The sequence below is a fragment of the Trachurus japonicus genome, chromosome 1 (assembly GCF_045865225.1).
Source record: "Trachurus japonicus isolate A0001 chromosome 1, Traja_1.0".
Taxonomy (NCBI): Eukaryota; Metazoa; Chordata; class Actinopteri; order Carangiformes; family Carangidae; genus Trachurus; species Trachurus japonicus.
Window position 1 is genome coordinate 40,156,564 of NC_140907.1, and position 25,899 is coordinate 40,182,462.

A 25,899-nucleotide genomic window follows, 5' to 3' on the forward strand; every position below is an offset into this window, starting at 1 on the left:
TTTTAAATGCAGCCAGGGAGCTCTCTGCTCTCATGGGCTGAATGAGAGCAGGAGAAGGAGCTCAACTTTGTAACTTGCTGTTAAGTGCTTTTTAATTCATTTTAATTCACCAAAAAATAGTCACAGGTCACAAAAAAGTCCTCTTCTTGCTTGGTGTGGCTAATTTCTGCACTTTCCTTACTTTTTTTTTAAGCATCATTGAAAAATCTCACATTCATCAAAGTCTCAACCTCTTTTGCACAACACCACTGTAGTGTAGGGGTTAGGGTGGCCGTTTGCCAACCCCAAGGTCACTGGTTCGAATCCAAGGGAAGAACTCTTGTTATGTTATGTTGAATTCTGCTCTCCTCCACCGCCTTCAATTGGTTACAGGTGTTTGTTATCTGCTTGATTACTCATACCAGTTTGCAGCACATCATCACATTACAATGAATGACAACAGTCTTGAAAGCAGTGTGCTCTCTGTAGCCGAGTGGCAGAGTGAAGGCTTTATGATCATAAGGTCATGGGTTCGATTCCTGCCTCAGGCATTTCACATCATTGCTTGAGTTTTGATTCCAATTATTCAGCTGTCATTGGACAGTCTTTGATTCCTCATAGTATAAAGCTCATTGTAACTCAGGTTCTCTGTGGCCGTATGGTTAGTGTGTTAGGTTACCACTCATGGAGTTGTGGGTTCAATTCCTTCCATGGACATGTTTCTTGTATGCCATTCCGCATGTCTTTGTCAATTTATTCTGCTAATTCAGCATGGTTCAGCATTGGGTTTCAGCATTCACACGCATGTTCCGTTAGGAAATGCTGTTTCTAGTTGGTTCTTAATGTATACTTTGTGTATGTGATAAGACATGTAGTCAGTGGATTTTTCTTTTTGTTTCACAGGCGGAGGAGAGCTTCTTTCCACTGAACCCAGTCTGGTTCAGCAGCGCAGCATTACATGCTATGGAGGAAGTTTCTCCTTCTGATCTGTCTTGCCCAGTGGACTACCAGCCCTCTCCAAAGCACAAGAGGGTAATTTGAGTGATTTACATTTACCTATTATTTTAGGGTTTGTTATAACTGTCACCTGATTCCCAACAGTCAATAATGCTAATACTTTTCAAAATAAGCATTGATACTAATAATAATGGTAGCTGAACAAACTCAAGCTGTTCTCAAACATATTTTTAATTGTAATTCAGTGGGTGACTTGTATAGCTGTAGTGATGAAAGCTTAATTGATATGTTTTCTTTCATTGTGTAGGCGGCCTCCTCAGCGTCAGCCAGACGCCCCAGGGCCACAGCTCGACCCCCCCGCCGACCCCGCTCTCCAGTGAACAATGTATGCTACTGTTTCTCACAACTACCACAGACACCATACACTTCCAGAATAGTCACTAGATACACATTACTAGACTGTCCACTCTGTCTGACATTTGGTTTTCATGTCAACAGCTGGTTGGATCACCCCCATCCAGAGCGTCCTGGAGTTCAGAGGAGGAGGAGGAGGAGGCCCCTTCCAGCCCAACTTCTTTGCCTCAGACGGTATGTGTTCATCTAATCATTTAGTCTAATTTGTTTTCCAGAAGTAGCTTTCAGAACATTAACAATATTACTTGTTTTTTTAATGAACTCAGCTACTGTCATTCTCAATAGTCATACATGTCCAGTGAATGCACTATGTAATGACAAAGGTTCAATCGGTCCTTTTCTTTGTGAAGTCTCCAACAGTGTCCCCGGTGAGACGGCCCTGGACCGGGGAAAGGCAGCCCTCGGGCTCCCGACCTCCTGTGGACGATGTATGTTACTTTAATGTGTTTTAACTGAGACATGTCTAGATTATCCACACTGTCTGGAGTGTAATGTTTTTTGTCATCTGTCAACAGCTGGTTGGATCACCCCCAACCAGATTTCCCTTGAGTTGGGGCGATGCAGAAACCCCCTGCTGCTCACCAGCTGCAAAGGTAAATTTCACTCCACCTGAATAAAGTGCATTGTTTCATTAAAGTCTTCAGTTTCACTGAATGTGTTGTAATGTGTTCTCAGATGGCCAAGCTTAAGACGCCGTCACCAGTTGCGCCATCCTGGACCATTAGAGATGCAGGCTGCGACCCTCCCTCCCCACCTAAGGTATTTTCTTCCCTCCCATCCACACACAAAATGTTTACAGTACAATGAGCTACATCTAAATTAGGGTTTCTCAACGGGGGCGTTCTAAACTTTGTGGGGGGCGCTGGGAGCGTGAGGGCTGAGAGGGGGGCAGTCAGGCAAAATGCGGGGTGCCACAACTTGGCTTGTAGCATTTGAGCTCTACTTTTTAAACTTTAATGGTTTCCCAACTTTTTAAGTGCAAATAACCAACATAAATAACCTACTTTTCAACTTATTATTTCCCGCAAACAGCCTATAACACTCATAATGCGGGAAATTCCCGCACACATTTCAAACCAACTATAGTGCATACAGGTGCGCTGCGTCAGACACAGTCTGACTTAAATGACACACACCCACACACATCTTTGTTTGTCTAGTTTACCCATACTGAATGAAGTTAGATTTTTTGGTAACACTTTACTTGAATGCGTATTCATAAGCGTGTCATAAGCTTGTCATAACAGTGTCATAAGTCCGTCATGAATGTGTCATAAACATTATGTCAAATGTCATAATGGTTTATGACTTTTGTCATTAAGTGTTGTTCGGTTTTTGTAATGACAACTTGACATTGTTTGGGTTGTCTTGATTATGACAACTTGACATTAATCAAAGTGACATTACCAGAAGTTGTCTGTGTCATGACAACTTGACATTAAATTTGTTTGGGATGTCCTTCTTATGACAACCTGACATTAATCAAAGTGACATTACCAGAAAATGTCTTTGTCATGACGGTAACACTTTAGGCGAATGGGTGTTCATAAGACTGACATAACACCGTCATAATCATGACATGACGCCTGTCATAAAAAAACGTGGTAGGAGCGCACGCCTGTCATAAACATTAATGATGGATTATGACAGTTGTCGTTAAGTTTCATTCGGTAAATTATGTCACTTTTGATGCAAAGTTGACATTGTTTGAGATGTCCTTGTTATGACACCAACAAAACCTGTCATAAATATGTCATAGCAGATGTAACTGCCAGAAAAAAGGTATCCATCAAGCTTAATATCTTAACATGACATTAAACTGTCATATATGGAGTCTTTTGACACTGGCTGTCACAAGACCATTATAATTCTGTCATACATGTATCCTTTTCATTAAGATGTCGTTAAGTGTAACTACACTGCCAAATTTAATTTATAACTGTCACATTTCCCTCCTACAGTGATTTAATAATGATTTTGACTTTTCATTAAGCTGTCATCAAGTGTCATTACATAGTCAAATCAGTTTATAACGCTGTCATGACTGTTTTTTACTGCATTCAAGTAAAGTGGAAAGATTTTGACTCTTCATTAAACTGTCATCAAGTGTCATTACATAGTCAAATCAGTTTATAACACTGTCATGACTGTTTTTACTGCATTCAAGTAAAGTGGAAAGATTTTGACTCTTCATTAAACTGTCATCAAGTGTCATTACATAGTCAAATCAGTTTATAACGCTGTCATGACTGTTTTTACTGCATTCAAGTAAAGTGGAAAGATTTTGACTCTTCATTAAGCTGTCACCAAGTGTCATTACATAGTCAAATCAGTTTATAACACTGTCATGACTGTTTTTACTGATTTCAAGTAAAGTGGAAAGATTTTGACTCCTCATTAAACTGTCACCAAGTGTCATTACATAGTCAAATCAGTTTATAACACTGTCATGACTGTTTTTACTGATTTCAAGTAAAGTGGAAAGATTTTGACTCCTCATTAAACTGTCATCAAGTGTCATTACATAGTCAAATCAGTTTATAACGCTGTCATGACTGTTTTTACTGCATTCAAGTAAAGTGGAAAGATTTTGACTCTTCATTAAGCTGTCACCAAGTGTCATTACATAGTCAAATCAGTTTATAACACTGTCATGACTGTTTTTACTGATTTCAAGTAAAGTGGAAAGATTTTGACTCCTCATTAAACTGTCACCAAGTGTCATTACATAGTCAAATCAGTTTATAACACTGTCATGACTGTTTTTACTGATTTCAAGTAAAGTGGAAAGATTTTGACTCCTCATTAAACTGTCATCAAGTGTCATTACATAGTCAAATCAGTTTATAACGCTGTCATGACTGTTTTTACTGCATTCAAGTAAAGTGGAAAGATTTTGACTCTTCATTAAACTGTCATCAAGTGTCATTACATAGTCAAATCAGTTTATAACGCTGTCATGACTGTTTTTACTGCATTCAAGTAAAGTGGAAATATTTTGACTCTTCATTAAGCTGTCACCAAGTGTCATTACATAGTCAAATCAGTTTATAACACTGTCATGACTGTTTTTACTGATTTCAAGTAAAGTGGAAAGATTTTGACTCTTCATTAAGCTGTCACCAAGTGTCATTACATAGTCAAATCAGTTTATAACACTGTCATGACTGTTTTTACTGATTTCAAGTAAAGTGGAAAGATTTTGACTCTTCATTAAACTGTTATCAAGTGTCATTACATAGTCAAATCAGTTTATAACACTGTCATGACTGTTTTTTACTGAATTCAAGTAAAGTGGAATGATTTGAATGTTTCGTTAAAATGTCATTAAGGGTAATTGCACTGTCAGCAGTTATACATACCTTAAGAAAAAGCAACACAGGAGTCCAGAGATAGATACACCATACTTCCTGATTTTTTTCTACCGCTTTATGAAAATATAAACAACATATTACATAACGTATTATATTAAAAACAAACTTTAAACAGTTGAACAAAATCTGAACAAGTGATGATCAATGAATTTCATGTGTACTGGGGTTATGGTTTCGGCCATCTCTTTTTTTTTTTTGCAGGGAGTCAAATTTACTTGATTTGTTTTCTGATGTCATGGAAAAGTCTGCCCAACACACCATTGCGATGGCGGACCCCCAACCAGTGATGCCACTCTATCATTCTTAGATTAAGCTTCAGTGAATCAGGCATGCGATTCCCTCTGTGCCGCCACACCTCCAGCTTGTAGGTTTGCCACGCACGCTCGATATGTTGGGTATGAGCACCAGTTGCTCTTTCAACGAAGTTGTTTTTATGACAGACCGAGTAATGATGATACCCATATTGGGCAAGTTGCCCCTTGTAGGCGCGCCATTCATCACTCAAGATTGATGTTCCTCGTCTGACATAGCGTCTAATGTGACCTACAAGTGTTCTCCGCCCCCGATCCCTGACAAGTCTGAGTATGGGTCTCCTGGACTTCTGGTCAACCTCAAGCATTCCAAAGACCCACTGCCGTTCACGGCGCCAAGTGTTGCCAACCTGACCACGATGGTACTGAAAGTTAATGAGAAAAAAAGAATAAAGTACAAATATTTCATAAGGTTTAGGCTGTACAGTATTACATATTAACACATATCCTTCCCACATGTGCTGCTGGATAAAGTATAAAATATTACCATCATCGCCCTAATCATAAAATCCTGATCTAAATATAGTATAGATGCACATGTAGCCCACCTTTCGTTTGTGGGCAAATTTGCTCTCGTCAATGACAACAAATCGATGACGACCACCGATCTTCATCCCCCTTTTCCTCAGTCGCTTGACAGCAGCAATGCACACCTTCAAATGTAAATATAAAACATCAGCATCTTGAGCGATGACTATGTCTTAGTATGGAATATTATAAATATGTATGCACACATTTAGGAACAAAGTTGCACTGCATGTGATGCTTCTTTTTTTTTTTTTAACCTAATCATTAGATTCACATGACGTCACTGTGTTTCTGCGCCACCATATTTGTGTCCGAATCAGGGCGATCTGGGCACAGGTTACAGCGTCATGTCACCAGAACAAGTGGAGTAGTAGGAGGAAATCAGCAAGAGACCAAAAATTTACATTATTTGAAAGATACTAGGATTATATTGGGCTGTTGGCTGTGATAGCAGTAACCAAAGAAACCCCGGACTGCAGTTTTATTCCATCCTAAAAGACGTAAAGTTATCGGCGGATGGTCGACTGGAGGCAGTGATCAGTCGCTGCCTCGCAGCATGGGCTGTGACACAAAGAGTGGATTCATTATTTTTTTAATAACATGGATTGAATTCTGCATTTTGATTATCATACTTTCTTATTAATTACTCACTGATTCTGCATTTTGGGTGTTTTTATTTCTGTATAACCAGAGCCGGTCTCTGGTATAACAGACCGTTGCTAAGTAAAACGGAGCGTTGCTAGGGACGCTGCTATGATCAGCGGAGCAGGGCAGAAGAACTATGCAGGATTGTGTTTCATTTTTACCGTCATTAAAAAGCTTCAGACTAATTGTGATGTTAAAATGACTTTAAGCGTGTTAGAGGGAGAGTGGAGGCTCTCTGCCTCCCACACCGCTGCTGGAAACCAAACCTGCGATCAGAGCGGACGGACCAGCGCAGACCAGCTGTGTCTGTGCCACCGCGAGTCTGCGACACAAACGCGTCCCGTAACCGTAGTCCCTTATTACAGACATGACTACATAAATGCGCACATCGTGACATTTACATGATAATTCATTGATCTACTGATTATTAAAAGCTCGTTGAAAACAACTGCACACGAGTCGACCGGGAGGAGGGTGGGGAGGAAACAGTGGAGAAGTGACCGGACTTCAGACTTTTATCAACATTACGTATCAAATTAAATAATTCACTCATTAACCGTGTAATACGTGGGATAATGTAGAGTTAGTCTGTTGTTATGGAGAAATAAACCCAAACAGGATGTATGAGACCCTGTCAGTTTGTCAAGAAACTGTCATTCCCATCCTGCGGTTTGCATGCTCTCATATGAGGAGAACTGTCAAATTGGACACAAATATGGCGGTGGTCACTTCGACGTGACGTCAATGCAACCCATGAATAGTTAGAGACTTGTCTGGTATGTAATGTGACTACCTTTCTGAGTGCTTTTGTCATTCTTGTCAGTGTCCTGGAGCTTGCTGCTATCCCATCAGCGATCATGGCTAGTTGCTTCAACTGCAAGCCCTGAGCAAATCTGAAGAAAGGAAAAATTAGGAAACATAATTTATGAATTGGGCAGAGATAAAACTAAGATTGAATTATTTTAAAAGACATTTATATCTAAAATAAATAAAAAAGTTGCCAGTGGATCAGAATAAAAGGATCCTATATGAATTACATAAAAATAATTCACATTTTTATTTAAACACATATACATCTGATTGTACCTGTGCATGAACTCGAGCCATTTTTTCAGAGGAATGTGAGACTTTGTGAATATTGAGCCATTACGAACAGACTGTCCGGAATTTTTATGATGCTTACAGACCCTGGTGAAAAATAAGGAAAAAAGTGGGTACCAGTTAAAACATGTAGGGTACCAGTTAAAACACACGTTTATTTTCACTCTGATCCAAACCTACGGTCCAAACACAACACTAGCAGAGCTTCATGTTCCCATGACAACTAGCCTAACCGGAACAAGACTTGCTTGGCATCATGTTTACATGACTCCCCATTGTAAAAATGAGTCTGAAGTAATGCTAAACTTTAAGCGACAGGTACAATGGTTATTTGTTGGTGCTCATTTCGTCTAATAATGGATCACTCCAGTTTGACTGTAGGCGCGCTAACCGAGCTAATTATGCTAACGGAGCTAAATGGTGGTGTCTGGACACCATACATGGACTCTCGCCGAGTCGCAGATAACACAACTTGTTAATGAAAAGAGGCTCCAGAGCTTGCATGCCTGGATAAAAGCAGGACGACCATTCAGGACTTTAAATTGATTGGCCTTCTCTGTATTATTATTATTATTATTATTGTTGTTGTTGTTGTTGTTATTAGTACCGGATTAGTCCCGGTTTGAATTAAGTTAGAAAATCTTAATTAGCCTCTGCTTACCACCACAGCCCATCCATAACACAGCATTTGACGAGACGCATGCGACGGTTGCATTTTGCGCACTTCATCGTCCTCTTCATGACACCACGTCTCTGCAGCCATCTGACAATTTTCCTTTTGTTCTTAACTGTATTTGAACGCCGAACATTTTTGAGAAGTTCCTCCATTAGTGCCATTGCAGTGGTCATCCGTCTCAGACCTGATCCGCGACCGCGCAAAAGACGTTCTCCGCGCCTTATTTTGAAAGTCCGGAAGTACGGCAGTCTTCTTCTCGTCGCTCAGTGGTTCAATGCATATGCTCCACTAACTAGACAGAACAGCGCCAGTGTGTGTCTGCAGGGCAGAATAGCCTAAGTGTTCTGAGATTTCAACATGGATCCATGGATTTCAAACGCGTTTGGGTTTTCTAAATAAAACGAATATGAATAATATGAGAAGCAAAAAGTCTTATTTTAAGATGTGTAGTAAATTGAAGTAATGACATTTCTAAAACTCTTCTATCAATTTAAAAAAAAAAATGGAGTGGCGCTCCAAAAGCTCACATATCATTAATATTAAAATCCAGAGTCCCCCATTTGGGGGACTTGAAGACATGCATAACAATAACAGAGCCCCCAGTGCACTGATTATGAAAGAATATGGTCATATTATATGTCAAATTAAACAGCAGAAGCTGGGCTACAACGTGTAAAAAACCATGTTTATATGACCCAAACACAGCCCAAACACTACTCAAACAAACAACTAGACATCAAACTTCATAAAGCACCTCTGTGTGGACCCAGTCGCCACATTTCTGGCTCGTATACTACTGTACATTATGCAAAACACATCAGCGACCTCTCATCTGAACGTAAACACTGGGGCGTCCCTCAACAACAGCGGCTAACACAGCAGCTAGCAGCAGCACGGCAGAGGGAGAAGACAACAACCAGCAAAGTCGAGCAAACACAGACACTGCATGGCCAAAACATGGTCGTACATTTGCTCTTACCTTTGCTGTTTTGCCGTGAAAAGGTTGTGTTATGGGTAAATCCACAATATTTCCAGTTGAACTCTGCCTAGTGTTTACATCTGAATCAGCCGGGCCGAAACCCGACGGCTCTAGGACCCTACACGGAAGCCTGCACGGAAGCCTGACGGAGCGCACACAACCCCACGTTGGCCTGCACGTGGATCTGCTGATCTGACTGGTTCATGGCTGTCACATGGCTGCCAGTGCGGCCAATCACATCGACCTGGGTCTAGCGTCATTCCTCTCTCTCTAATGGTCACAATGAGCCGCCACTCACTCGAATCGACCACTCCGCTGCAGAGATAGAGGCTGAAAGCCAAACCCACCCAAATAAGCTGCTCTGAGCAGCAGGGACGCAGAGACACTGAATCCACTATGTTAGTTATTTACAATCGGTTCCAGTAGATTTATTTTCAGTTAGTTTATCCAAATTGTGTGAAAATAAAGATTAATAGTTTATAGTAGCAGGTGGTTCCAAGCTGTGCCAAAAATGGACATTTTGGAAAGTTCGCCTGGATATTTTGTAGTAAAATCTCAATCATTTTGTCCTGCTTCAATTAATCAGAATCAACCACTGCAGAGACAATGTTCACATGTTGTACAATGATTTTATAGAGAGTTTGAGCTTCATCAACATTATTCTAAAGGGCACTCATCAAAAATATGATTTTTTTTAGGCGAATATTAATTTTATTAATTTTTTTCTGTGTGTCATCTTCATTTACTCTTCACCAGTAACAGATATACAGAAATTTACACATTTCAGCAATTCCTCATTTTTTTCCCTTTACTATGACACCAAAAGTATTCAAATAGACCTTGTGGTTGCAGAGATATACTCATTTTATTATGGATATGCAATTTTCGAGAAAAGGCCTAAAAAATAGGCCTGATTTTAATTTATCTGTAGAAGTTCAATAAAACACACACTAACAAATATAAAACACATTGATTTTGTATTTCATAGTTCAAATTTGAATTTGAACTGAATGCGCGCGTAACGTAACGTTTACGTAACGTGACTGGTGACGGTGACTACACGAATTGTAGTCACTGTAGATCCCTCCGCGACAGAGACAGGAGTTGAGAGCACAAGGCTGGATTCTGGATCCTCGGGTTACAGTTTGAGGTAAGCTAAAGCGAAAAACCGGTGTAAGATTTTGTTTTGTATTTAAAAGAGGACATTATGGCCGTGGTGTCAGTCTTTTTGTTTGCAATAAATGCCGTTTTATGTAAACTGCTAGCTTAAATTGGCTGCTAACTCCAGGCTTTAGCACGTTAGTCTTAATTCTAAACAACTAGTAAACTGGGGGGCAACTTTGGTTTTTTTTTCGACCTGGGCCCTGTTTTCATATATTTTTCTGTATATGTGAGTGATGGATAATACTTCTATTGAGGTCGCTGCAGTATTGAGGCGGGCAGGCAGCCTGCAGCCCAGCTAGCGCTCTTCCATGGGGCACGTGGCTCCCATCAAAGTTAGCCGTATTGAACATTTTTTTCTAACTGAACCCCCCCACCCCACAACCCAAATTTTGGCCAGAAAAAAACCCTGAATACGTTGATTTCTCCGTTCTAGTATGTTGTCGGACACTCATTATAACTATCTGAGCCTGTCAGTTTGAAAAAAATGCTATTTTATACGGCGAACTTTGATGGGAGCCACTTGTCCCATGGGAGAACGTTAGCTGGGCTGCAGGCTGACTGCCCGCCTCATGCTGCCTTTATGTGCTATGGTAATTATGGTAAATACCAGGAGACGACTTGAAAAGTGCACAAGAACACTATTTTCCACAGGGAAACTCGTAGAATGTTTTGATGTCCGAGTTTCCGTGATGAGAATAACCTTGACCTTTTCAAAATGGCGGCAAGCAACGCAAGATTCGTTAACGGTAAACAAGGCAATAAGCCTTTAGAAAACAGTTAGCAGCTATTCACTTTATGTATGCGTGCATGTACAGTAAAAACGCTTTTAAAAAGCTAGCCAAATAGGCAGCACTAAATCTCCGTGAATATTAATATTAACCATTTCAGTTTTGATAATGTTGACAATTCATCTTCAAGATTGTTTTACCCCATACATGTAGATGTTGCACGTTTATCTATGATTTTACCCAAGTAAGCAGTCTGAATCTGTGTGTCCACCATCTTCATTTTCTCTGTACAACAACAAAAGCACATGAACACAACGCACTGGTAAACACTAGATCACAAGTGGAAAATACCATCTGTACCATAGCACATGAAGGCAGCATCAATACTGCAGCGACCTCAATAAAAGTATTATCCATCACTCACATATACAGAAAAAGATATGAAAACAGGGCCCAGGTTGAAAAAAAACCTTAGTTGCCCTTGAAAAAAACTTGTAGAAACTTGTTTGGCACTGAATGAGTTTATGTTTTTTTTCTACCATTACTTGCATGGTACTTAAGCCACTGACAGTGTTACTATGACGCATTTTTTGCTTACACAGCTGTAGATGGATACCCGTTTGAGTAAACGCCAACGGAGCGGGATGGCTGTGGAAAGCAACGAAGGTACCAGTAACCCTGAGCTGCTGCAAGTTGAGGAGGAGGACCTGGTGGAAGAGGTCCTTGTGATGCCCAAGAAAATGCCTGTGAAATATTCCCCAAAGAAAAAAAATTCCCCAAAGAAAAAAAGTAAGTCTAGTTTAATTATGTTTTTTTCTACTTTTGCCAGTTGGGCTGTAAATTTACTTTTTATTTATACAAATACAGTGGGTACTAGTTTCATTTGGACGTGACTCACCTTTGAGTCACAGGAGAGTCACGCAGATTTTTTGTGGAGGAGTAATTGTGTTTTCACCAGAAGCTGCAATGTGCCCAAACAACCGCCAGATGGCATCTGTGAACAGCAGGACGCCTCCATACAGCAGCACGGAGCAGTAAATACGAATGGGGAATGCAATGTAATAATAGGCTACAGTTAGGGGTGTAACGGTATATGTATTCGTCCCGTGCCGTCACGGTACGGGGGTCACGGTTCGGTGCACACAGTCACACGACGAATACGTCTGAATGAATATTAAAAAAAAAAAAAAAAAAAAAGTCGAGTCCTCACTCGAATCCAGGTGGCGGTAATGAGCCTCGAAGCTGCCTGCAGCCGTCATAGCAGACGAAGAAGAGAAGTGATGAGAGAGTGAAGTTAGAGGAGGAGAGCTGTCTGCTTCATTCATGTCACTGTGGCTTCTCAATGAAACAAACGGCGGCGGCGGCGGCGGCGGCTCGCGACCATAATACATCCATGCTCGCGACTGGTCCACCGGACAAAGTCCGTCGGCGATGTTTCATGGATGCGCGGTGCGTCGCTAGAAACGCATCAAACACGTAGCGCATGTTCAACCCGATATGTCAATCACTGGTGCAAGTAAAAAGACAAGTTGTGTGCAACAACTTATCCCGCAGCTTTTAAGCCTCTTGACATGAACACAGACAGGTGAGGAGAAAAGGAGACCGCACACTATATATAATAAGACACATTTTGTCTGATGAAGGGCTGACGCCCGAAACGTGTGAGTGACATTAAACTGTCACGGGAGCTTTTAACTAGTGTGCGGTCTCCTTTTTTCCTTACCTGTGTCTTTCTTGGTGGTCCAGCACCTAGTCTTCAGTTTTTTGGGGGATGTGCGTGTAGCTGCCTAATATGTTTTATGAACACAGGCAGGACCAGAAACATCACCAAAGTAACTGCTAGTCTAATTTAACTGTGTAAACCAACATTGATGTCAGTTTATTGTTTTGTTTTTTAAATAATAATAATAATTTAATAATTCGAATAATAGTTGCCAGTTGTCAAGTGCACGTTTTTTTTTCCCTCTATAATGAATGAATGGCATTATAACACTCCTAATGCACTTGTTTTATTTTGTATTCTTTTTTCTTTTTACTTTTATAACACAAGACAGATTTTAGTTTTACATTCAATTAGTGTCTGTTGTACCGAAACCGTACCGAACCGTGACCCCTGAACCGAGGTACGTACCGAACCGTGACTTTTGTGTACCGTTACACCCCTAGCTACAGTATAGTAGTAGTAGTACAGTAGTGCCGCAGATTTCTCATTCCTCACTTTCTTTGATTGAGAGTGTAGCTGAATGATTTCTCGTGAATGAACAGGCAATCGCCTGTGTCATTTTTGGGCTGGGCGATAAAACAAAGGATATCCTGAAATAAATGTGGAGTTATCCCAAAATCTTTTGAGCTGCATCTCAGTCTGATGCTTCCACCTAGTGGCTACAATGTTACCTACAATGTCACGCTTTCCGTGAGGGAAACATCCATTTGAAACTAGTACCCACTGTATAGTAGTAAGTTAGCTGATTGAGGCACGTATTTCCATTTTTGCCTATCTTCTCAATAAACAATATGCACACAAGTACTGGGAATGTTTTGTGTTAATGAATAATTATTAATGAATGAGACAAAAAGGACACAGATCAATATAATGCACCCCGTAGATTACACCAACACAAGTCACTGACCTCAATCCACTTAAAGTACTTCCTATGCTTCAGTCTCTCCAACAGGGGCCTTGGAGTTGGCCAAACTGAAGGAGCAAAGCAAGTTGGATCGACAGAAGATTCAATACCTCGAGGAGCGCATAAATTACCTGGAGGAGGCCAACAGGGACCCCAAAGCCGACAAAGACTTCCTAGTTGCCCAAATGAAAGAAACCCCCAGCATGTCTGAATCTACTGGGAAAGGTACAAATGCACTACAATTAACATTCATATAACCAGACAGAGTAAAATTGAGACATGTGGGTGTTCTGGTACAAACATCTAACTTTGTGTGCATTAATTATCAATGACAGTGCAAGCAAATAATAATCAGGGATGTGATTAGGGTAGGACCGTCGCGCCCGACGCTGCTTCATTAACGCTGCGTCTCCGCCACTGTTCAGAGTCTGGGCAGACGCACAGTTCAGAGTCGGGGCAGATGCACCATACAACAACAGTAACAGTCACCTGTTACCAGCATTACCATAGCGAGGAGCTATCGTGTCCTTTTTTTAACCTCCTCTCCTTCAGCCTCACATTCTCACTGCTGCAGATGGTGCTGCAACCCAACTACAGCGGTTAGCTGATTGGTTTGTCTGTCACTCGTAGCATCCTGGGATGTTGCAATGTTTCACATTCTTTGACTTGTGTCGGCAGACCAATTTTTTTTTAGTCTGAATTAATATTTTAAAAATTTTTGACGGGCTCGACAATTACTTTTTGTCAACGTTCTGTTTACCTTCGTACCTGCCCGTAGCCGACACGTGGCTCACTAATCAGCTGTTTTCCCGCCTCCTCCCGGTCGTATGCGTCTGTTTTCAACGAAGCCTTTTCAATAATCAATCGGATTAATGTCTCTCTGGTCTCTCTCACTCTCAGACACATTTTGAATGATCAAAATGAAAATTATGTCACTGTAATAATATCTGTTTGATACTTTTAATAAGAGTGTGTAATGGCTGTACTGATGCCGCATCGCGCTATGGGTCTGTATAATTTCCTGCTTTTTTTTTCCTTGGCGAATCACATCCCTGAATAATGAAAGTCATAATCTATAAAAAAGCAGTGTTCTGCTCTCAAAATCACAATACATCACCATGAATGACATTGAAAAAGTTTATTCTTAACTTTTTTGCTTTGTTTACTTATAAACATATCTGCTTCTCCAGCTTCCCCCACTGTCCTTCCCCCAGGCAGGAAGACTACTCGTCCGGAAACTTCTTCCCCTTCCTCTTCCTCTTCGGCTTCTTTGACTCCCTCCTCGGACTCGAGCTTCTCCTCAGAAGAAGAGGAGAAGAAAAAGAAGAAGAAGCTCAAGAAGAAGAACAAGAAGGCTAAAAAACACCATGTTTCTTACAGCCGTTCAAGAAGTAAGCAGAGATGTTGATCATCTTTATAATCACCTTTATAACAATCGTAAAGTTGAACGCTACTTAACCTTTTATGGATTAAATTTATATGAAAAGCAACAACATCCATGGGCTTTTTTTACTAATAATTAGATGGGGATAAATATAATGTTATATCTAATATATTTAGTAATCATTCTGAAAATCAGTGATTGAGATCTCTACAGCCTTGTGTAGCTCTCTTGCTCTAAATTATTCTATGATCCTCCCTGGTTTAGTTAGATATTTAACCTCTCAAAAAGAAAAATATATTTTAAAAAAACTACTTACTGTACCATCCTAGTTCACTGTGTGTGTGTGTGTGTGTGTGTGGTGTGGGGGGGCGCACGGTGTTTCTCAAGACCTGAAGATCACTTCCTGGTCGCTCCGAGCTGCGTGAGCTGCGTGAGCTCCGCGAGAAAAAGCAGAGCGCCTGTGCGCCAATCAAACTTTTTTTCCTCAGATATTTTGTAGAAAAACACACCCACAAATGACGTCAGGATTGAAGCTGAACGTGTTCGCCATCTAGTGGTACCAAGCAGTAACAATATAGGGCAGTAGATTTAAAGATATGGGCTGTTTTATCCAAGCATGCTGCCTGTCGCAATAATGCGACTTTGGCGCCTAGAGGGTTAATTTGAAACATAATGTTGATCAAAATACGACTTTAATCGATTTTTAATTGCATCATTTAGCGAATCTGCGAGACTGGTCACGTCCGCTGTTTTGCTGAGCCTCCTCCCGTTCGTGCATTTGAAGCCTTTGATAACAATCAGTGGATCGATTGATTACCATACACGTGTTACAATGTGTGTATTGTGTGTAGTCTTATCTGTCATAAACAAGAGATTATAACTTTACCGTTTAGCCTACGGGTGCGTTTGTGTGGCGGAGTGGCGGTGCCACCGAGACGAGAGGAGCGCTGAGACGGGGTCAGAGGCTCTGATCAGCAGCCACGATGTGAAAGGAGCCTCCGCTCTCCTTGTAACAACTTACTAGTCATTTATCTAACATCACTATTAGTCCAAAGCTGTTTATTGACGATAAAAAACAAAACATAAGGTAAAGTTTCTCTTGACTGTAAGCTGGTGATGAGTCCCTAGCAACGGTGATTATTGTCCGCTCAGCGGTGGTCTATCGAAAAATAAACACCGCAGAATTTTGGTGATTGACCAATCAGGATCGAGTATTCAAGAGAGCCGTGTTCCAATAAGTAATATAACCAGTCTAGAAGATGGATGCAAAAGTATAGGATCCTTTCTAATTTGCTAGTACTACAAAACCTATATGGTGCAAAATCAACAATGCCTGTGCATACCTGACAAGTTTTGATCTCTTTTTTTGGTTGTTTTCTTAAAGTGACCACAACGGATGGAGTCATCCAACGTTACAAGGAGGTCCTTCGGATCTTTAAAAAGTGTGGGTCGATGAAGAAGGCCTTCCAAAAAATTAATGTGGATCGCAACACAATAGCTCGCACCACTGTGATTGCGGAGGTTGCTATTGTGTTTCCAGACACATTTAAAACTTTACTCACAGCAGGTGATGAGAAGATCGCGGGGCTTGCGGAGCGTTGCCGTGCAGCCGTTAATGAAGAGATGGCGAACACCATCACATCTGGGAAAAAGAGTGGGAAGCTCCTCCCAATTGTGTATAAGTACACATAAAATGTTAATAGATGTTAACATCTAAGACTAAGACTTGTTGAGATTTTGTTCACCTGTTTAAAGATTCAGGTCAAAAGGAAGTTTGTTTTTAACATATGTTATGTAATATGTTTGTTGTTGGATATGTTGTTGGAGAAAAAAAATCAGGAAGTATGGTTTATCTATCTCTGGACTCCTGTGTTGCTTTTTCTTAAGGTATGTATAACTGCTGACAGTGCAATTACCCTTAATGACATTTTAACGAAACATTCAAATCATTCCACTTTACTTGAAATCAGTAAAAACAGTCACGACAGTGTTATAAACTGATTTGACTATGTAATGACACTTGATGACAGTTTAATGAAGAGTCAAAATCTTTCCCCTTAATTGAATTCAGTAAAAACAGTCATGACAGTGTTATAAACTGATTTGACTATGTAATGACACTTGGTGACAGTTTAATGAAGAGTCAAAATCTTTCCACTTTACTTGAATTCAGTAAAAACAGTCATGACAGCGTTATAAACTGATTTGACTATGTAATGACACTTCATGACAGTTTAATGAAGAGTCAAAATCTTTCCACTTCACTTGAAATCAGTAAAAACAGTCATGACAGTGTTATAAACTGATTTGACTATGTAATGACACTTGGTGACAGTTTAATGAAGAGTCAAAATCTTTCCACTTTACTTGAATTCAGTAAAAACAGTCATGACAGCGTTATAAACTGATTTGACTATGTAATGACACTTCATGACAGTTTAATGAAGAGTCAAAATCTTTCCACTTTACTTGAAATCAGTAAAAACAGTCATGACAGTGTTATAAACTGATTTGACTATGTAATGACACTTGGTGACAGTTTAATGAGGAGTCAAAATCTTTCCACTTTACTTGAAATCAGTAAAAACAGTCATGACAGTGTTATAAACTGATTTGACTATGTAATGACACTTGGTGACAGCTTAATGAAGAGTCAAAATCTTTCCACTTTACTTGAAATCAGTAAAAACAGTCATGACAGTGTTATAAACTGATTTGACTATGTAATGACACTTGATGACAGCTTAATGAAGAGTCAAAATCTTTCCACTTTACTTGAATGCAGTAAAAACAGTCATGACAGCGTTATAAACTGATTTGACTATGTAATGACACTTCATGACAGTTTAATGAAGAGTCAAAATCTTTCCACTTTACTTGAAATCAGTAAAAACAGTCATGACAGTGTTATAAACTGATTTGACTATGTAATGACACTTGGTGACAGTTTAATGAGGAGTCAAAATCTTTCCACTTTACTTGAAATCAGTAAAAACAGTCATGACAGTGTTATAAACTGATTTGACTATGTAATGACACTTGGTGACAGTTTAATGAGGAGTCAAAATCTTTCCACTTTACTTGAAATCAGTAAAAACAGTCATGACAGTGTTATAAACTGATTTGACTATGTAATGACACTTGGTGACAGCTTAATGAAGAGTCAAAATCTTTCCACTTTACTTGAAATCAGTAAAAACAGTCATGACAGTGTTATAAACTGATTTGACTATGTAATGACACTTGATGACAGCTTAATGAAGAGTCAAAATCTTTCCACTTTACTTGAATGCAGTAAAAACAGTCATGACAGCGTTATAAACTGATTTGACTATGTAATGACACTTGATGACAGTTTAATGAAGAGTCAAAATCTTTCCACTTTACTTGAATGCAGTAAAAACAGTCATGACAGTGTTATAAACTGATTTGACTATGTAATGACACTTGATGACAGCTTAATGAAAAGTCAAAATCATTATTAAATCACTGTAGGAGGGAAATGTGACAGTTATAAATTAAATTTGGCAGTGTAGTTACACTTAACGACATCTTAATGAAAAGGATACATGTATGACAGAATTATAATGGTCTTGTGACAGCCAGTGTCAAAAGACTCCATATATGACAGTTTAATGTCATGTTAAGATATTAAGCTTGATGGATACCTTTTTTCTGGCAGTTACATCTGCTATGACATATTTATGACAGGTTTTGTTGGTGTCATAACAAGGACATCTCAAACAATGTCAACTTTGCATCAAAAGTGACATAATTTACCGAATGAAACTTAACGACAACTGTCATAATCCATCATTAATGTTTATGACAGGCGTGCGCTCCTACCACGTTTTTTTATGACAGGCGTCATGTCATGATTATGACGGTGTTATGTCAGTCTTATGAACACCCATTCGCCTAAAGTGTTACCGTCATGACAAAGGCATTTTCTGGTAATGTCACTTTGATTAATGTCAGGTTGTCATAAGAAGGACATCCCAAACAAATTTAATGTCAAGTTGTCATGACACAGACAACTTCTGGTAATGTCACTTTGATTAATGTCAAGTTGTCATAATCAAGACAACCCAAACAATGTCAAGTTGTCATTACAAAAACCGAACGACACTTAATGACAACAGTCATAAACCATTATGACATTTGACATAATGTTTATGACACATTCATGACGGACTTATGACACTGTTATGACAAGCTTATGACACGCTTATGAATACGCATTCAAGTAAAGTGTTACCGATTTTTTTATACCAAGTACAGCCAAACATTAGTGTAGGCTACAGGCTGAAAAGTATAGCAGAGCTCCTATGACTGCTCCTCCTTTTTTATTTATTTTTATTTTTTTAGCGCCGCCGTCTTTACAGGTGAAGCACACGCAAATGTCCGCCCGACTTTACCCAACAGTGCCGATCTATGGTGATTTTTTGCCGCCACCTTAATAGTTGCAGCGTGCATGTGGGGTCTTCAGATATAGCGTCTTGCACAAACACCCCGTTTGAAGAGGGAAGCCCGTAAACAGCGGCGATCATGTCAATACAAACTTACTTACTTTACCTTACTTATTATTTTACCATCATCTTCCGCCCTGACGCACACAAGCGCACCTTGCCTGCATCAGTCTGTGCTTGGGGGAAAAAAAGAGAAAAAAAGTCTGGGGAGGGGAGCTGTAGCCTACCTTCAATGGAAATGTGAGAGTAGTGTAACATTAAACTAGGGATTTCAAATGTTTAATCAAAGAGGAATATGCAAGTCCACTGCTTTTCCCCGCAGTCCCTGGCCATGTGCATTTGTTTACAATGAAGCCGCAAAAAATCAATACATGGAGTGGTGAAATAAGTTTTTTGAAATACATCCACCTTATTGTTCCACATTGTTAGCCAAGATAATGTTTCTGAAATTCAGTTTACCAACTTTTCGTAGTCCAATATGTTGCCTTATGTGTAAAGATTAATTGGTATTATCTTTTGTTGTAGACGCCTCAAACACCGACTCCATCATCAGCTGCTTGGCCCTGGTTTATCTCTGATGCACCCTCCACCTCTCATACCCCAGCTAATGAAGTAAGTTTCTCTATTCCCCAGCCAACACACACTGGACATTACATTTGGGTACATCAGGGGTTAAATAAAGTGTCTTTGTGTGTGTGTGGTTTACTTCAACTCAAAAGCACAATAAACAATGAAGGATATGTTTTATCAATGGTCAGTTGAAGAGAGTGTGCAAAACAGTTGTTTAAATGTAAATGTTAAACAATAATAAAGCAAAATATTGTGATTGATAAAATTCGTAACATAATTATTAAAATGTTTTTATGATCACATTATATTATTAATAATTAAGTAATTAAACAAAGATTTTATGAACATTATTATTTTGGCAAGTACTTCAACTGACCTTGTGTGTTTAAGATATGTATGCAGAGTGGTTGTAAATATATTGTTTAAAATGTTTATATATTATGTCTGGTTACATCTTAGAGAAAGCCTTTACTGTTTTTGAGTTAGTTTAAATCACATAAATTATACTGCTAGCACTACTGCTACAGCTGCTACTACTGCTGGTGGTAATAATAATAGTGATGTTAAGTAATCAGGGAAATTATAATGCGAATGAGCTAATATTCAGTGGTTTTTGACATAATCTCAGGAATTATTGAAAAATGAAATAAGTACAAGTAATGGATCAAAGATTTTATGATCATTATATTATTACTTATTATATATATACATATACCTTATACATATACACATATATATATATATCCATGTATATATGTCAGTGGAGGCTGGTCCATAGAGTCAGAGGAGGTTGGTCCTCTATTTTTCAGAGGCAAGAGGAAAATCAACATATTTTTAAAGGGACAGTTCACCCAAAATTCAAATATCAGTCATTGAAACTTCTCCCAGCCCTTAGTCCACATGAGGGTGAGTAGATAGAGTCCTCCGTGGCTTCTCTGAGTTACAGCGGGGCTCCGTGCAGCACTGCATGTCCATATGACGGTTGAGAACGGAGCTCACTTTTCTTCGTCCAAAAAACATCTAAATACCTCCATAGTGCTCGTCTGTAATGTCCCTCTTGTATCGAAGCCCCAACATGAGAAATTGTTCAGAAAAAAGCTTGTTTGTAGCGGAAGATCCCAGTGTCTCAGTTCACTGCTCTTCATGTGTCCCGGCGGAACAATTTCTCATGTCGGGGCTTCATGTCGGGGCTTCAATACAAGAGGGATATTACAGACGAGCAGTATGGAGGTATTTGGATGTTTTTTGGTGTGTCTTTTTGAATGAATAAACGTGAGCACCATTCACAACCATTATATGGACAAATATTGCTGCGCGGACCCCACCGTAACTCCGAGAAGGCATGGAGGACTCTGAAAATTCTCCCAGCCCTTAGTCCACATGAGGGGGAGGAGATCATGAGTGAAATTTGAATTTTGGGTGAACTATCCCTTTAATAAAGACTAGCTGGTTGAAATAAACCTTTACCAAATCATTTATAACATATTTTTTAATCTCTTTTATGGAAGAAAATCCACTTAAAACGGTTCAACAGCGCCGCCTGCAGGCGGAGGAGACAGATCAGTCTGTGTGAGGAGCAGGGAGCAGGAAGGGGGGGGCTATAGGAGGACGGGGGGCTTCTGTCCTCCTCTACAGAGCGATTTTATATCTATCGCTCTGCTCCTCTAAGGAGGACGGAGGGCTTCTGTCCTCCTCTAGACACCTGGGGGCGGGATCTCCTTCCATTCACTCAATGCATTTAGGATTTTTTCCTCTCTACCAATCAGCAACCAGAACACAATATTAACATCAGATCGGTCCAATGACAGTTCTCCAACCCCCCCTTGGTTACTGTTGCTATGTGCACCAAACTTTTACTCCCAGCCGTGCTGCTCATGCTGCTCATAGTATAAATACAGAGTTTTCAGTGATATTGGCATCGATTGTAAAGGAAATATCAGCAGATTTCTGGATCAAGGAGATCCTGCCCCCGGAGGACAGAAGCCCCCCGTCCTCCTCTAGCCCCCCCCCTTCCTGCTCCCTGCTCCTCACACAGACTACTCTGTCTCCTCTGTCCTCATCTAGCCGCCACAGACTGCTCTGTCTCTCTCTAAAAAATAGAGGACCAACCTCCTTTTTTTTTTTGTTAATACTGTCAACATCCTGAAATTTCAATGTGGTGAAGGTAGGTCTTTCAGGGGTTTGTCAACTTTGATCAACAAGACTTTAATGGACATGTCACACAGAAAACTGATATAAACCAATGTCAGGAACACGTTTTAATGATATAAAACATAGGTAATAATTTCACATTGATAGGTTATAGTCAAGTATGCAGTGTCAATTCTACTGGTGGTACTACTACTACTAATATTAATGATAATAATAATAACAATAATCATCATTGTGTGGAAGGTTCCTTTATGTAATTATCTTCAAATGACACAGACGTGTGTTTAAGCAAACTGATTGTCAAATATGATGTTAAATATACATTTTAAAGTGATAGTTAAGCTTTTTTGAAGTGGGGTTGGATGAGGTATAAATTGCCATCAAGTGTAATATCTGGCCCCCGACTGAGAAGCACTGGTGCATCATGCTGCACCAAGACACAGGTAGTAACTGTTGTGAATGAGGGACAATTAATCAGCATGTTTTTCACTGCATACGATAAGTCTCAAAACATACACCAGTGTAAGAGTATGATATAAAGTAAAAAATTCCAATGCATCAGCCGGTTGGATTTTTTTTTTTTGTATTTGAAACTAGCCATCTCACCTGCAACTCACTCAGTACTCACTCCAAGTGAGTGAGTGATACAGCATTCATTCATTCATTCATTGTGGAGCCTGTCTGTGTGTAGGAGTAGCCTACTGAGTGAGTTGCAGGTGAGGTGTTTAGTTTTAGATTTAAAAAAAAAAAAAACAGAAACCCTTTTTCTGATACATTGCAATTTTTTTTTACTTTAGATCATACTCTTTACAGGTGTATTATTTTGAGACAGGACTTCTCATAGGTGCCGAAAAATATGCTGATTAATTGTCCGTCATTCATAACAGAATACTGCCTGTGTCACGGTGCAGCGTGATGCAGCTGTGTTTCTCAGCAGATATTATACTTCATGTTTACCTCATATAACCCACTTAGAAGAAAGCTGAACTGTCCACCTAACTAGGGCCGGGCGATATGGACCAAAAGTCATATTCCGATATATTTAGTCTGAATATCGATATACGATATATATCTAGATATTTTTTCCGCAAAGTGAGAGCAAATGTTCAGTCAAAGCCAAATATGACAAGTCACAAGTAGTTTTATTGAAACCGGCTATTTCAGTGAACAGTTTCAAAATCAAATGAATAAATAATAAACAGGTTTCTTCACCTGGTTCATGAATAAATGTTCAGCTGCTCAAATAACAAAATGTAAACATAAATACTGCCTGACAAGAGTACCTTTTTTGAAATCACAGTAATGGAGTAATGGTGTAATGCAGATAGCTCCAGATCAGCAGCCTGAATGGAGCAAGGATCACAGCGCAAATTTGAACTATATCGATATATGCGATATGGTCTAATTCCATATCCCATTAAAAAATATATCGATATATTTTTTATATCGATATATTGCCCAGCCCTACACCTAACTGCATTATTTATACTTGTAACACTATTATTATAATAATAATAATAATAATGATAATAATAATAATAATGGCAATGCTAATGTGAAACAGAGTAATGCTAATGGTAACAATCCTTTTATAACATAATTTCAGGTTCCGGCCAGGACAGAGCAGCAACGTGTTGAAACTGTGAGGGCCAGTCATAGTCAGAGAAACAAGAGATACAAAAGATTCTCCAGAAATAAACAGTGCACCTGCATGTCTCTGACTTTCCTGGCATACCAGAATGAGGGCAGTCAGTTCAACAGGACTGCCCTCGACAAAGTGATGGCACAGGGAGACTCACTCTATGTTGGAATTAAAGAGCAGCTAATTCTGGACAAAACATTCCAAAATGACCACCTGACATTAGAGGAAATGCCAAAACAGGTGCTGACAGACACAAATATGTACAATGTCAACATGTCCTTTGCCAGACTAGGCCCCCTTAAAGACCAACCACCCACCCCAGGAGGAACTGAGCAGTTTGGGCGATCCCTTGCCACACAGCTAGAGTGTCTGTCAGCAGAAGTCAGCCAGGCTTTACTCATGATAACTCCAGAGTGCATTGCAGTTTTCCGTGATAAATCAGGGAGGTATGGAGTCTTTGATTCACACACGAGAAATGCAGCAGGCTTACCACACCACTATGGAACTGCAATCATGATGACCTTCTCTGAGCTTAGTGACCTGGCTGACCACCTGCACAAACTGTTTAAAAATCGTGGACCTCATGCCAGCCACGAGTTTGTGCCCATTTCATTTGACGCTGTCAGTCCCAGTGAACAGCCTGAACAATCAGCTGCCCCAGCCAATGACACCGAGCCTGAAACTGTCCCCAGCCCAACACAAGCAGAGATTCCAGCAGCTCACATCAACACTTCCTCAGCAATCCCACAAGTTGTCCCACAAACAGCAAATGCCTCCAAGCTGAATAGGGAGCGACGACGAAAAGCCAGGCGGAAAGTAAGTGACGGCAAAGACGAACATGCACCGTTGTCTCATGAGCTGAAGAGGAAAAGAAAGACAGAAACTGAAAAAAACAAGTATGTCAGCTGTCCAGAATTTAGAATGAAAAAGATTCAGGCTGCAAAAATTAAACTTGCTCAAGACAGTCACCATCAGCAACAATGTCATAAGCGTCATTATGCAGATTCCCAAGTTCAAAGCAAAAAGAAGGAAAAACTCAACCGAAAATACGCAACAGATCCTGCTTTCCGCAGCAGACAGAAAAAAAACATAACTGAGAGGTACAAGGCAGATCCTGCTTTCCGCAGCAGACAGAAAAAAAACATAACTGAGAGGTACAAGGCAGATCCTGCTTTCCGGAGCAAACAGAAAAAAAACATAACTGAGAGGTACAAGGCAGATCCTGCTTTCCGGAGCAAACAGAAAAAAAACATAACTGAGAGGTACAAGGCAGATCCTGCTTTCCGCAGCAGACAGAAAAAAAACATAACTGAGAGGTACAAGGCAGATCCTGCTTTCCGGAGCAAACAGAAAAAAAACATAACTGAGAGGTACAAGGCAGATCCTGCTTTCCGGAGCAAACAGAAAAAATACATGTCCCAGACATACATGAATCCTGAAGTCGGAGCAAAGAAGAAAATGTACATGACAACCAAATACGCATCCAACCAGAGCCACAGGCAAAAGAAAAAGGAAAATCTGAACACCAGATACCATAATGACCCAGAGTTTAGACTACGCTGCATACAACGCGTTAGCCAGCGTAGAGTAAACCAACTGGCCACAAATGCTGCGTTTTGCATTCATCACAAGATACAGAAAGCACTTAGAATTAGAAAAAAATACAGAAACATTGTTAGCCAGGGACCTCCCCAGCCCCTGATGGATCCTGTGATGGAAGCAGCCATAGCGTCGTTCCGTGAAACCATTAGACATGGCCCTACATATGTCTGTACAATCTGTAACAGAACGATGTTCCCCAATCAGGTCAAGCCATGCAAGAGAGGCAAATATAGCAAACACAGTAAAATGGCAGCCGCATGCTTGACAGGAAACTATGTTCATTTCTGTGACAATGACTGCTCTTCCCCCTGCTCTGTTCCACAAGAGAGACTTCAGGAGTGGATATGCCACACCTGTGACAACCACCTGAGCAGAGGCAGAATGCCACCCATTGCAGTAGCAAACAATCTAGAGTTAGCACCCATCCCCCCAGAATTGGCTATACTTAATGTGCTTGAAAGGCAGCTCATTGCTAAAATCCTGCCTTTTGCTAAAATAATCGCTCTGCCAAAAGGACAACAGAGAGCTGTACACGGCGCTGTTGTGTGTGTTCCATCAGAGATGGAAACAGTTGTAAACAGTCTCCCAAGGCCCAACA

General features: G+C 40.0%; 1 protein-coding gene across 1 annotated transcript; it reads left to right on the forward strand.

The window, feature by feature from the left end:
- Positions 1 to 1,487: 1,487 nt before the first annotated feature.
- On the forward strand, positions 1,488 to 25,671 carry LOC146992615 (uncharacterized). Its single transcript, XM_085791100.1, has 7 exons — positions 1,488 to 1,524; positions 1,701 to 1,778; positions 1,866 to 1,943; positions 2,026 to 2,109; positions 19,862 to 19,948; positions 23,664 to 24,710; positions 25,627 to 25,671. Exons 4-7 carry the CDS (start codon positions 2,026 to 2,028, stop codon positions 25,669 to 25,671), a joined length of 1,263 nt encoding a protein of 420 aa, XP_085647226.1. The 5' UTR covers positions 1,488 to 1,524; positions 1,701 to 1,778; positions 1,866 to 1,943.
- The last annotated feature ends 228 nt before the right edge of the window (positions 25,672 to 25,899 follow it).